The following is a 14,512-nucleotide window of genomic DNA, read 5'->3' on the forward strand; positions in this document are numbered from 1 at the left end:
TGAGATTAAATTATCAATTCCATCAAATGAAATTTTGACATGTCAAATGGTTTTGGTGGCAAGATCTGGGAAAAATTTTATATGATCCCGGCTCATTTTATTTTTTCTTGGTCCCACTCACAATTCAAACTTTGTTTTGATTATTTTATTCCTGTTTTTTCTTTTGTTTTCCTTTTTTGTCCTTTATATGTGAGAGGGAACATTTGTAAATTTTATGGGACTGATCCATGGAATAACTTCTCCAAGATGTGGTAGCTGAGTTCGTATCATGTCAAGATCAGAATTTTGGGTTAAATTATCCAATCCGAACACAACCTAGTGCAAATCACAAGTCATATAGGTTGATATCAAAAAAATTCAAATTTTTTTCTTTTTTTTAAAAAGAGTAAATACTTTTTTCGGTTCTCAGCAAATTTTACGATACCCGCTTTAGTCCTTAGCAAATAAAAAGACTATTCGTGGTCCTTAAGAAATTCAAAGTGGACCCATTTTAGTCTTTTTGAGAAACTAATATGGGTCTTTTTTGAATTTACGAGGACCACAATTTCAACTAAATGAGTCCATTTTAAATTTCCTAGGGTTCACGAATAGCCTTTTTACTTGCTAGGGACTAAAGCGGCATCATGAAATTTGCTGAGCACTAAAAAAGATATTTACTCTTTAAAAAATTCAAAAATATCTGTACCAAAAAAAAATAAAAAAAATAAAAGAGAAAAATTGAATAAAATACTAGTGATCTACAATGACTTATATTAAAATTATAATTTTTTTTTAATTTTTTTAGATAAAAATAATTTTATGAGAATAATTCGTGTTATTTACTCAATATCATTCACAATCTATTTTATTTCAGATGTCGACACATTTTAACATGTTATGTCGCGGATCGACTCACAAATCATGATATATTTTGCCACCCTTACTCTATATGTTATATTTACGACGCTTTTTTATTAAATTAAAATCAATTTCTCGGTTAAAAAATAACATCAAATAACAATCATTGATTTAATTTTATATAACTATAAAAAAAATATGGCAGAAGATTGTTAAAAAACTGTAAGCATAAGTTGTCCTATTTTATATTTTGTAGGTAATTATTGTTTATTTTCTATGGATTTTATAAGAGTTATGTTGTAGGAAAAGTGATTGTGTTATGTTATAGAGATTCGTTTTGCGTGCTGAAGTTTTTGTTTTTGTTTTTGCTGCAGCCCCACAAAATATTGTGTGTGTAGGAAATTTTTTGTGATCATATTAGATGATAGATGATAAACTCATTTTCTATTTACGGAAAACTCCCAAGATATAGTACTAGGAGTGAGCCAGTGAGTTCCTCCATTCTGCTGTTAATTAATAAATTAAACAAATATCATCGTATAAGAAGTAGGGTTAGGGCGAATTCGAAGTTTTCATAAATTTTGAGTTCTGGCTAGGTTTTTCATCCATGGATGGAAAAATTGAAGTTGAAGGTGAAAGTGGAGAGTGGGAATTGCTGCACAACGATGATCCTCCTCTCCTTTTAAGTCCCCAACTAGACTCCAATCCCTCCCTCATCATGCCCGATCACTTCTCCCTCCATCCAAACATTCCCAATTCCAATTCCAATTCCAATTCCAGTTCCAACTCCAATTCCTCAACCACCGACCCCAACGAGGTTGATCGCAACTTCGATGATTCCTATGTGGTCAATCAACTCTTCCCAAACCCTATGTTGTCCTCTTCCAACCCTAAACTCTGGAACGATTCTGATTCCGATACCACCGATGCCAACACCATGATCATCCATGAGGGTGAGGCTGGTTTCGATTCGAAGGAAGTGGATGAACAACAACAACTACAACAGAACCAGCAAGAGCAACAAGAAGAAGAAGAAGAAGAAACAGAGAAAGTAGTGGTGGAGAAAGAGGAGGAGAAGAGTGTGGTTTGGTGGAAGGTTCCTTTTGAGGTGTTCAAATATTGGGTCCCACTTCCTCTTCCTCTTCCTGTTTGGTCTTTATCTGTGGCTGCTGCTGCTGCCTTTGTTGGGCTTCTCGTCTTGGGAAGGAGATTGTATAAAATGAAGCGCAAGACTCAAACCTTGAGCCTCAACCTTGCTCTCGATGATAAGGTTATTCTCTTAATTCATACTAATAACTGTTTTTGAATTGAAACTCTCTATGGTCACTTAACCACACTTAAGAGGCTCACTTGTCAATTACTTGTTTGTCGTTTCATTTTAAAATTTTTGCATCCAAATTGGAAACTCTGGATTCTTGTGTGTGTTTATTGGATTTGGCTCTGTCGAAAGTGAGGGGTTCACTTTTTGAGTTATAATTGTTGATTGTTAATATTATGATAGATTGTATAAGTAGAACAAACTACGAAGTTGTTCAAATCTATTTCAAACAGTTATAATTCTGCGCTATGCAACCCCTCACTTTAGAGGAGTCAAATTCGTGTTTCGTATTATTGAATTTTCAAGTGTACAAAGACAATTGAGTGATACGGTTATGGATAATACTAGACTTTTTTTTGTCATAACCACATAATTTCAAAGATGGAAACTTGGATAGATTGAGATTTTTGAGAGATGTAAAAAATGTGTTTTTGATCTGTATTCTGTTGGTGTGCAACCCTTTCTTCTTCCTCTGGAGCAGTTTTTTGTTGTTCATCATAAAGGTTTTGGTAAAAACAAAAGGAGGGTAAAGTTTAGTGTCAGTGTACAGTTTGTGTAATCGGTAATCCTTTAGTGCATTTAGTTGGAGGAGCAAAATGATCAAGTCTCGAAGGGTGTCACTTTGCCCTTGAACTTGTGAAAGCATGCAGTTATGTGTATGGCTTCTCTATGTTGTTTTAGGCTTTTATGTTTTCTGCATTCTTGAGTTTATTCTTGTTGTATCAAGAATTTTTATGGCCGTATGAGGAGAAGACCAATAGAAGCTTCTGAAAGAATAGTTGATCAGATGGATGATAGCCCAATAAATATAGATGGAGGAAGATTAAGGAAAAATCTAAGAGAAACCATTAAAAAAGACCCTAATCTAAATGGTGTTTCAGAAACGTGGTTTTTGACAGAACAAGTTGAGGTATTTTGATCCATGTAGCCTACCCTACCTTGTGGGATGTTGTTGTATCTAGAATTTTTTTATTTTATATTTTTGAGGATATCTCTGATCATTCCCCAAACTGTACTTTCCCTATTTTTTTTTTCTAATGTTCTTTCTTATCAAATAAATTCTTTATTTGTTGGTGGTATATAGTATTAAAGGATACAAGACTTAGTGATGTAAACATGGTAGCTTGAGATTTGCATATACCGAATAGGGATGTACCAATTATTGGATAGTGGAAGATTTTATTACTTCTTATCCTATATGTCCTTATTGTATCTTTCTAGGGTCCGTTTGGTGGTTAGGATAGAGAGGTCTTGATAGGATAAGCGATCATATCCTACTCTTATTCATTGTTTGGTGAACCAACATGAAATGATAAACTTATCCTATTGACTCATTTTATCATGTCCAAGCAGGATAAACTACCCTAAAGGGGGACTTGGGTTATGAATGGACAGGATAGGATAACAAATGTCACATTCCTCTCATTCCAAATATAGTACTATGTTATTCCTCTACGAACTTTTTTGTGCATGTAAGGGTTAACCCTTGCCATGACTAGCCGCCAGCATCGTTGCCGCTGGCCATCGGCCAACTCTACCGTCCATTATCACCACCACCATCTATCAACCACCAGTCATCATCATCGCCACCGACCATCATCATGATGAGTTACCAGCCACCACCATTGTCAGTAGCTACTATCACCTTTAACCACCATGCACCAACCACCACCATTGATCAACCCCCAAAATTTCCATTGGTCACCACCGGCGTCGCTATCACCACTTCCACCGGCTACACCCACCTGCCACCACCAATGTTTTTAAAACATAGAGTCTAAGTAGAAACGGCAGGGGTAAGCAGAAACAAAAAAATCGTAAAACGTAAACGAAACGTAAGAGTTTACTACGTACCAAAAAAAAAATATATCCAATATATATAAAACCATAACAAACCAATACATAAGTCATCACAAATTTAAGTCCAAACACTGAAGGAAATAAAAATTAAGTTCAAATTCAGTCATCATAATACATATTAAAATCAAAACACCAAGGTAATAAATTATAAAAGAGATCAACATCTCTAATTTAAATCGTTGGAGTCAAAGTCAATATCATCTTCTTCAATGTAAAGCAGCCAAACGCGTGAACAGAATAGGGCTTTCTTCTTGTTTTAATTTGGGGAAAATGTTATTTCTTTAAAATATCCTCTATTTTTTTGTCACTACTGAGTCAACTCGGTAAACTTGTCGAGCCAATCGAGTTTATCGAGTCAACTCGGTGTTTCAACCGTTTCTACACAGATTTCGTTCCTACCATCGTTCCAACACGTTTTTGGACAAAAAAATGTTGAAACAGACGTTTCTACGTTTGGAAACGACATTTTAACAACACTGGCCACCACCGCCACACCAACCACCACCACAATCGATGTCATTGTCATTGGCCACTGCCATCACCACTCTAACCACCAAGCACCAACCATCGTAGCCACCACAAGTGTCATTGGTCACAGGTCGGCGTCGCCACCACCACTTCCACCAACCACCACCACTACAGCTGCCGCTGGCCCATTAGTCAGCCATCACAATTGTCATCGATGCCATCACCACCAACCCAACAACCGCCACTTCAATTGGCCACCCAACTGCATCAGTTGCCACCACCACCAGTTACGGTCACTAGCCATCAACCACTAATATTAACAATCAATTTAAAACTTAATTTTAAAAATCTCTTTGGTTAGGATATAATATTTTGCTTTAATTTTTTTGTACTTTATTTGATATATTTTGTTCAAAATTATGATTTTTAATTTTTTTTAATAATTTAAAATAAGAACTAATGTGTAAATAAGCAAAAAAAAGTAGTTTAAAAATCAATTTTAAAAAATCATATGAAATTATGCTAAAAGGGGTATTTTTGTCAATTTATATCATATCATGATACCATATGATTTGCTTCAAATACCGGATAGGATAACATTATCCTATCAAACTACTTATCTAGTGCGTAACAAACACAGGATAGGATGATTGAGTATCTTGCCCCTATTTTAATAAATATTATCATTTTACCTTTCTTTTCAAGTTATATATCAATTTATCTTTCTTCTCAAATTATATATCAATTTGTCTCTATTTGATCAAAGTTTGACACACACTTACACGAGTAAATGAGTCCTTTATTTGATTAAATGACTTATCAAGGGCTAGAGTTTGGTCAAACTTTGGTCAAACATGGGCAAATTGATATATAGTTTAAGGAGGACAAATTGATACATAGTTTAAGAAAATGAACAAAGTTGTAAATCGATTTTAAAAAAGATTGATAAAATGGTCTATCAACCACATAGGATAAGATATGAGTTTGTCTGACCTATATCCTTTCTTACTCTTGTCTAGCCTTCCTATTATATCGATTTCTATCCTGTCTTGTCCGCCAAATGGGCTGGTAGGACCCATCGGGTGGATAAGATAGGATAGGAATGTATAGGATAGGATAAAAGGGCTGAATAAGAGTAGGAAAGGATAAGAGCCTGATAGGCTCATATCCTATCCTGTATTTGATATGCAATAGATAAACAGTTTGATAAGATAATATTATTCTATTACATGTTTGAGGGGAACTATATGGTGTCATGATATAATACAAGATAAAAATACCTTTTTTGACAGAATTTCATAGATTTTTTTAAAATTGATTTTTAAACTATTTTTTTACTTATTTACGCATTAGTTTTTATTTTAAATTATTAGAATTTTTAAAGTCACAATTTTAAATAAAATAGATAAATAACTTACAAAAATTTTCAAAATAAAAAAATTATATCCTTATCCAATAAAGTTTTAAATTGATTGTCAATATTGGTGGTCGATAGCTAGTGACAATGGCTGGTGGTGGTGGTGGTGGTGGTAGGCAGGGGTAGTCGGTTGAAGTGGTGATGGAGGTTGTGGAGGCTAGTAGCAATCGGTCGTTATGACCAGTGTTGTTAAAACGTCGTTTTCAAACCTAGAAACGTCAGTTTTTATGTGTTTGGGTCCAAAAACGTGTTGGAACGATGGTAGGAACAAAATCTATGTAGAAACGGTTAAAACTCGGTTGACTCGACGAGTTTATCGAGTTGACTCAGTACTGAAAAATAATGGAGGGTATTTTGGGGAAATCACATTTACCCCAAATTAAAATAGGAAGAAAGCCCTATTTTGTTCACGCATTTGGCTGCATTACATTGAAGAAGATGCTATTGACTTTGGCTCCAATGACTTAAATTAGAGATGTTGATCTCTTTTATAATTTTATTACCTTGTTGTTTTGATTTTAATATGTTTTATGATGATTGAGTTTGAACTTAATTTTTATTTCCTTTAGTATTTGGACTTAAATTTGTGATGACTTATGCGTTGGTGTGTTTTGGTTTTATATATGTTGGATATATTTATTTTTTGGTACATAGTAAACTCTTACATTTCGTTTACGATTTTACGTTTCTGCTTACCCCTACCGTTTCTACATAGCCTCTATGTTTTAACAACATTGATGATGACGGTGTTGGCGATGACCAATGACAGTCATGGTGGATGATTGATAGTAGTGGTGGCGATGACAATTAGTGTAGTGGTGACAGGTAGGGGTGGCCGGTTGAAGTAGTGATGGCAGTTGTAGGGGCTGGTGGTATTAGTGTACAACTTTAGCTTCTATTATTTGTTATTGTTGTAGTCTAGTTTTGGATGTATTAGATTTCTCACACTCTAGTTTGTTAGTAAGTTTTGCTTTTCTGTTAAGATTGGTTTTAGATTTGGTAGGATGCTGACTCGTAGCTAATGGATTGTGGTGACGGCGTCGACAATGACAATGACAATTATGGTGGCTGACTGATGGCGGTGGTGGTGGTGATGATGATTGATGCTTGGTGGTGGTGGTGGTGGTGGTGATGGCCAATGACGACAGCGGCGATGATGGTGGTTGGCTGGTGCTGGTGGCGGCGCTGGCGGTGACCGGTGGCAAATGTGGTGGCTGATTGATGGTAGCGGTTGTGGGGCTAGTGGTGGCGGTGATTGTTGGTGCCTGGTGGTTGAGGGTGGCTAGTTGGTTGTGGCCAACGAAAGCAATGGTTGTGGTGGTTGATGAAGTGGTAGCCAATGGAAGTGGTGTTGGTTGGTGGTCACAGCTCCAGTGGTGACGGGTGGCAATTGTAGGGGTTGATCGATGTCAATGGTGGTGGGCGATGGCTAGTGGTGGTTGGGGGGTGGAGGTAGCCGGTGACGACGGTGTTGATTGGTAGGTCATGGTGATGGTCGGTGGTGATGGTGGTGGTTGTAGAGGTGGTCGATGGACGGTAGCAGCGGCGGTGGTGGCTGTCCAGTGTCAAGGGCTAACCGTCTCGTGTGTAGTAAAGTACGTAGAAAAAGAGCATAGGATTGCATTTGGGATTAAAGGGATGTGACATCTGTTATTCTATCCTGTCTATTCCTAACTCGAGTCCTCCCTTAGGATAACTTATTCTCTTGTGGAAAGAATAAAATGAGTCAATAAGATAAGCTCATCATATTTTGTTGGTTCACCAAACAATGGATAAGTGCAGAATATGATAGCCTATCGTATCCTGTCCTCTTTATCCTAATCATCAAACAAGCCCTTATATTATCCTTTATATCCTATCCTTTTTGGTGCAATGAGGTCAAATTGATTTTCTTATTTTAGAAACCCTAAAGATTGTTAGTGAACCACATATTCAAGGAATCTAAGATAAGATGAATGCATTTGTGTTTGAATAGCAGCCTATATATGTTTGATGAGATGACTTGAATAAATTCTTTCTTACTTCTGCTATGCATATTGAGGGGTGATTGTGATGGAGCAATCTGGAATTGGCTGGTCACGGAAGTCACAAAACCTGGTAACAGAGAGAGCCTTAGTGAAGGTATCATCAGCCAACTGGTCTTGAGCTGGTATGTGACAAACGACAGGGCTTTTAGGTAGGACTTTTTCTCTGACAAAGAACAGATCCAGCTGCGTGCAGCACATGGTTATGAGAGAGGAAGACAGTGATGAGATTGTCACAGAAGATGACTGGTGTGAGAGATAAGACTTGTAACTCACGAAGTAAGTCTAGACCCACAGGATTTCTGCTGCAGGGTTGGCCAGACTCCTATATTCAGCTGCTGTACTGGATCTGGTCTCCATGGTTTGCTTCTTGAACCTCCAAGAGATAGGATTAGGACCAAGGTACAGGCCACAGTCATCAGGGTCACTGGACCAATCAGCATCACAAAAGGCATGTAAGGTGAACAGCAGCTAAGGATTAGCTGGCTGCAGGAGTAGATCATAGGTAATTTTTCCCTTAAGATATTGAAGGATTTGTTTAATCATCTTCCAGTGCTCTTCGAGAGACTCGGTAAGAAATTGGGCAGACCTTGTTTACGGTATAGCTGTTGTCAGGTCTAGATATTGTGGCATATTGTAGAGCCCCAACAATGGACCAATATAGGTGAGGGTCCTGAACATAGTCAGCTCCATGCTTAGAGTGCTTACAGCCAGCACTCATTGGTGTAGAGATGCCCTTAGCATCTGCCATTTTGGCTCTGGTAAGGAGATCACATATGTATTTGGACCGAGAAAGCAGCTTTGGAGCAGGATTTTGGCTTATGGCTGAATATCCACCAGGAATTGGTGATTGAGGTTCAGAAGATTGGTTTGAATCAGGCCCTAGAAAGGGCTCTGATACCATAACAGAAAGCGAAAGGAAGAGAAAGAAAGAGCAGAGAGAAAATGCAGGGATCTTGTCTCTGAATGTTTAGTTACAGATACAAAATGAAACTCAGTTCAGAGCTATACAGTGTAGGCTTTTATTAGTAGTAACAGATAATCACCTATCTGTCTCAGCGCGAGTCTTAACTAACAACTTAACAGAAACCTATTCCAACAGTAGCAGCATGTGATAGTAGTGTGCAGCAGTGTCCAACAGTATATACACTGTACTCTTAAAATGCATATTGATTGAGGGTCAAATTCTTCTATTGTTTCTTTTAGTATGCAAACCATGTTTAGTATGGAGGCATTCATACTTGTTTCACTTCATTGCATCAGCTAAAAAAATCTTGTGGAGATCATAAATTCAGAATGCATGGCTTCAAACAAGTTATGGTGCTGCATGCATATGGGTTAATTAAAATTTAAGAAAATATCATCAATGATTAGAAGATTAAAAAACTTGAGGGCAGTATTAAGTTGAAAATGTTAACCAAGTAGCCAACTTTTTATGCGAGTTAATTTTATATATTTTTTCCAATTAATATTCCCTAAGTGATGGTATTGTGAAATGTGACTAGTTTTTAATTTCTTCAAGTATTATGATTTCAGTTGGCACTTAACCTGATGCAATAGGTCAATAAACTTATGGTTTCTATGTTTGAGATTCATTTTTTTCTTTCATGTGTAAATTTATTGTCTGGTGATTATTCAATCAGTATCACGTTTTTAGTATCTTTGTGGGATTTATTCTGTTGTTGAGGACTGGTTGTGCATCCACATCCACTTGCATATCTGGGTTTTGTTGATGTTTATCTGATCTGATGCATTCTTTGAGAAATTTCATGACATATTCAATCTTCTGGGTTTCCCTAAACAATTTTTGCAGAAGGTATCTCAGCTCATGGGTCGGGTTGCACGTCTCAATGAAGCATTTTCAGTTGTGAGACGTGTTCCCATAGTACGACCATCTCTGCCAACCTCAAGTGTTACTCTGAGGCCTGTGATGAGTATGAGATGAATGATTTCACAAATGACTTGATTGGAAATAGTGTGAAATAATGTTTGTAATACTACAAAAAAATCCTTTTGCATGAAAACATGTATCTATTATGTGTGTGGTGGGCGTTGAATTTATGAAGCTTTTCAGTGGCTTCCTGTATATGACATCATATCATACTCACTGTTAATTTTATGTCTTGCAAATATGTTTCTGCTGTGAAAATTACTTTTCTTTCGGGGTAATACTGCAAATAAAATAAAAATAAATAAAATTTACAGTCTTGGATGTAAAGTGGAGTTTATTTAGTTATGATCGTTAACTAGGAAATTGCCAAAAGTAATAGCTTATAATACTATTTTGGTTTTAGATTTTGTGATAAAATTTACGAGGTTCTGGGGTTGAGACTGTAAGTCTGTAACAACTAACAGGTGAATCGGCAAAGCAATAGGTTGATTTTTTTTATATTTTCATTGTTAACCTTACTAAAGAAAATAAGATAATTTATTTTTAACCGAAAGCTAAAACTCATAAAAAGTAGAGTAAATACCCTTTTTCGTCCTTGGAAATTTTTGCGAAGCACAATTTAGTCCCTCGATTTAAAAAAGTCACATTTCAGTGTCTTGTTTTTTAAAAAAAGGGACACGTTTATCCTTCTGTTAAGTGGAAAGTGACGGCCCTGTTGACGGACGCCACCTGGAACGTTAAGTGGCTGAGTCACTAACGCCTTGCCCTCGTGGAGAGAAAACGACGTCGTTTAGATAGGCCCCTTGTGTCTAGTTGGATGTTTGGACATGTGACTGTTGCATGAAAGGGTGAGTGACCCAATATAGTCCCTGTCAAATTAGAAATCCTAAATCAGCCTAAGAATAAAAAAACCCCCAAAACATAATTTGTTGAAGATTGAAAATAGTGTCAAGTAGAAGGTGTTTACTGGCTATTTTCTGGTGCGTAGAAGACGATGAGTATGTCATCTGGCTTGGGGGGATGAAGTGGGACTACGTCTTTTGGGTGTCAGATGTTGGTGAGCAAGAACTGAGTATGAATGAAGTGGGATTACGTTCTTGTCACTAACTGATTCTTACTTTCTTGAACAACCTGACGGAATGGAGGTCGAAGGTGCAAGATGTTGGTGAGCAAGAACTGAGTATGAATGTGCAGGAAAGAATGCTGTGATGATTGCAAGTGTTGTAACAATGAAATGTTATGTACGAAATGTAGTTTTTCTTCAATGAAATTTAATGACTTGTTGAGAAGATGCAATGTAGTTCTGTTATTTGGGCTATAAAATGTGTTTATGTGTATAATGCTAACTTCATGCTTCAATACAGTAAATGTCAAATTTGTTGCTGCAAATGGGAATTTGAGAACTGGATATTGGAACGTAATGATTTAAACTAGACCCCAAATTAGTCCCTGGAATTATGTATCGAGGGCCAAATAGGTCCTTGAAAAATGCTATCGGGGCACGTTTTGGTCCCTCACAGTTAAAAATTGGACATGACCTGTTTAGACTAAATTGGACACAAGCTGCAACTTAAAAGCTGCATTTTTTATTCAAAAAAAAAAAAAAGCTGCATTTTAAAACTTGCATTTTAATCCATGACACATTGGATTGCAGCATAAGCCAGATTGCAGCAAATGGCAGTACATAATTGAATTCAACAAAGGAACTTGTAGTAAAAAATGCAGCAAAAGAAACTTGTAGTCAATGAAGATATGAGACAGTACAGAGACATAATGCAGCAAAAATTGGACATGAACATATTGCATTGAATTGTGTCCAAACAGCAACGACCAAAACCCAAACATCAACCACCTGCATTGTAGGCAGAATGAAAAAGACTCATACACAAATTCAAAAATAACCATACAGATACATATCGCAGCAAAGAGAAAAAACTGATATAAAAAAGAAACTTGTAGTCATTCATAATGGAACTTGTAGTCAGTTACAATTCAAAACTCTTCCATCATAATTAAAGGCCTGCCAGAAGTTATGGTCCACATAAACCATTGTAAATCATCCTTCAAACTATTCTCCTGTTGTTTTTTTTTGCTTCAAAATACTCCCAAACAGAGACATATTGTGATTCAAAAAAAAAAGCATACACTTCAGTTAAATGTCTTAAATACAAAAAAAGTGGGGGCACCAAAAATTACAGTCATGGACATTGTTGCCTATACAACAAAAAGTGAACCCCTATATAAAAAAACTGTATCCAGATTTCATTCAAGCTGGTCTTGGTGGCCTAAACCCAGGTGTGGCCATGAATTCCATAAGCATGCTCCTTGTGCCACTGCTTGTTGCATTGACAGTTTCAGTTGACAAATGTTCTGCTGGTGGTGTGGCTGTAGGTGGTGGGCTGTTGGCCCTAATGGCTTCATCAGGTGCCTGGGACTGCCTTGAAGGTCCTCCTTGACTCAGAGGGTTCTCCTCTTGATGTGGAGCTGCTATGTTGACATTAACTGCATGTGAAGGTGCTGCTGCTATCCTCCCTCTCTTGCTTGTAGCTGGTCCCTTACAGGTCTTGGCATAATGACCAGATTGCCCACATTTACCACAAACTGCAGCACGTGCCCTCTTTAATTTTTTTGTTTTGCTCACTTGCTCCTCAGGTTCATCCTTCTTCCTATGCTTTTTGGGATGGCCAATAGGCCTTTTCAGTGGTGGAGGAATGGGTTTAGGCTCAGATGAAGCAGGCCAATATTGTTCCGAATTTACAGGGTTCAAGGTATGTGCATAAGTGGCATGCAAAGCATCCACTGTCAGCCACTGATGGACATAAAGCTCTGCTGGTTCATTCTTGTGGCATATTGCAGCAATTGCATGCTCACATGGCATTCCTGTGAGCTGCCAGACATTACATGCACAAGTCTTGTATGTAAGATTGACACCGACCCTTTCACCCTTTGCAGTCACTTCATATAAGTCTTGCTCCAAGTTCCCTGTCCAAGTTGGTGTCCAGGAGTTGCTTAACACCTTCAATTGATCCAGCTTTTTCTGTTGAGCTGGGGCAATTTTACCCCTAACAGTACCCAGAATTCGTTGATGGGTAGCCATTCTCCTCATGATATAGCATCTCAGTTCTTCACATAGGATGACAATGGGCTTGGACCTATATGCAACAATTTTTGCATTCCACACCTCAGCCATGTTGTTGGTTATATTGTCACACTTGGGCCAGTGACTAAAATATGCCTTAACCCAGCATGAAGGGTGAATCTTGTTGAGGTATGCCCAAGCATCTTCATTCAACTCCTTCAATTTATCCATTGTTCTTTGGAATTGGGGCACAATTGTGCATCGTGCAGCCTCCCATATTATTCCTCTAATGGCTTTGTCCTTCCATTGCTTAATAAAATTCTTCCACACGTGCTGCACACAGAACCTATGATGGGCACCAGGCATGACCTCCTGTAATGCTGGTATCAAACCTTGCATCCATATATCAAGCAACAACAAAAGTGATCACACATGGCTAGTAATGAACAACTTTTAAAAAAGGAAAAAAACCTTTGAAAAAAACATACCTTTTGCTGATCACTTATGAAGTTCCATCCATGCACTACACAACTGCCAATGTCTTCTTGTAGCAAGGTCAGAAACCACTTCCAATTTTCCTTGGTCTCACTGTCAACAACTGCAAAAGCAATGACATAAAAGCTCTTGTTTGCATCTTGTCCCACTGCACTCAATAGCTGTCCCCCATAGTAACCTTTCAAGAAACATCCATCCAGTCCAATCAATGGTCTACAACCAGCTTTGAATCCTTTCTTGCAGGCATCAAGGCAGACATACAGTTTGTTAAAAATTGGTGGGCTGTTAGGGACTGGTTGTGGAATTACTTGCATCTGGCAAGTGGAGCCAGGGTTGCTCCTCAAAAGCTCAGCTAGGTAGTCCCTTAGCTTTCCATACTGTTCCTTCTCACTTCCTTCTATGTTTTGTTTGGCCTTGTGTAGTGCCTTCCCTAATTTCTTCAGATGAACATGGACCTTGTACTCTTCCTTTAAATGGTCATAAGCCTCGGCTCTTGTCATATTGGGCTGTGTGACCAGCCTTTTCTCCAACTTTGCAGCAACCCAATCCCTGGTGGCCCTTTTATTTTTGAAAATTCTGTAGCAGGTATGGTTGTCATTGAATGTCTTGACTTGGAAACAATTGAATTTGTTGCTCCAAGAACAATATATCATCCACTCACAGTCAGCATTTGAGCACTTGGCTCTTGATCTTACCTTGTCATTCTTAAGCCATACAAACTGCCTCCCAAGACTTATATTGTAGTCTTTGACACCTTGTTTAAAGTGCTCCAAACTGGCAAACTCCATTCCAAGCTCGAGCTGTACTAAACCAAAGGGCTGGTCCTCATTAAACTTAGGAAACACTTCCCTTTCAACCTCCTCATCCCCACTTGAAGGTGGAGTCTTCAATTCTTCAGAATTGTAACCATAGCCTTGATCTTCAAATGACATATTCTGCTCATCCTCAGAATTGTTAACTGTCTTTTTTTCCTTCTTTCCTTTCACCTTCTTTTTCAATGCAATAATTGGTTCATCATCTGTATCGTCTTCAACACCCGGTGGCGGAGGCTTATAAGGCTCGTCTTCTACACTGTCATATGAATCACTTGACAATCCATTGCCTTCCCCCTCTTCATATTCAT

The 14,512-nt window shown here is 37.8% G+C and overlaps 1 protein-coding gene across 1 annotated transcript; it reads left to right on the forward strand.

The window, feature by feature from the left end:
- The first annotated feature begins 1,339 nt into the window (after positions 1–1,339).
- Positions 1,340–10,056, forward strand: LOC133284381 (uncharacterized). The gene is made up of 2 exons (XM_061481383.1): positions 1,340–2,107; positions 9,738–10,056. Exons 1-2 carry the CDS (start codon positions 1,445–1,447, stop codon positions 9,867–9,869), a joined length of 795 nt encoding a protein of 264 aa, XP_061337367.1. The 5' UTR covers positions 1,340–1,444; the 3' UTR covers positions 9,870–10,056.
- Positions 10,057–14,512: the final 4,456 nt, after the last annotated feature.

This window comes from Gastrolobium bilobum, unplaced genomic scaffold (genome assembly GCF_033153095.1).
Source record: "Gastrolobium bilobum isolate Gb01-03AN ecotype WA unplaced genomic scaffold, APGP_CSIRO_Gbil_v1 utg19213, whole genome shotgun sequence".
Lineage (NCBI taxonomy): Eukaryota > Viridiplantae > Streptophyta > Magnoliopsida > Fabales > Fabaceae > Gastrolobium > Gastrolobium bilobum.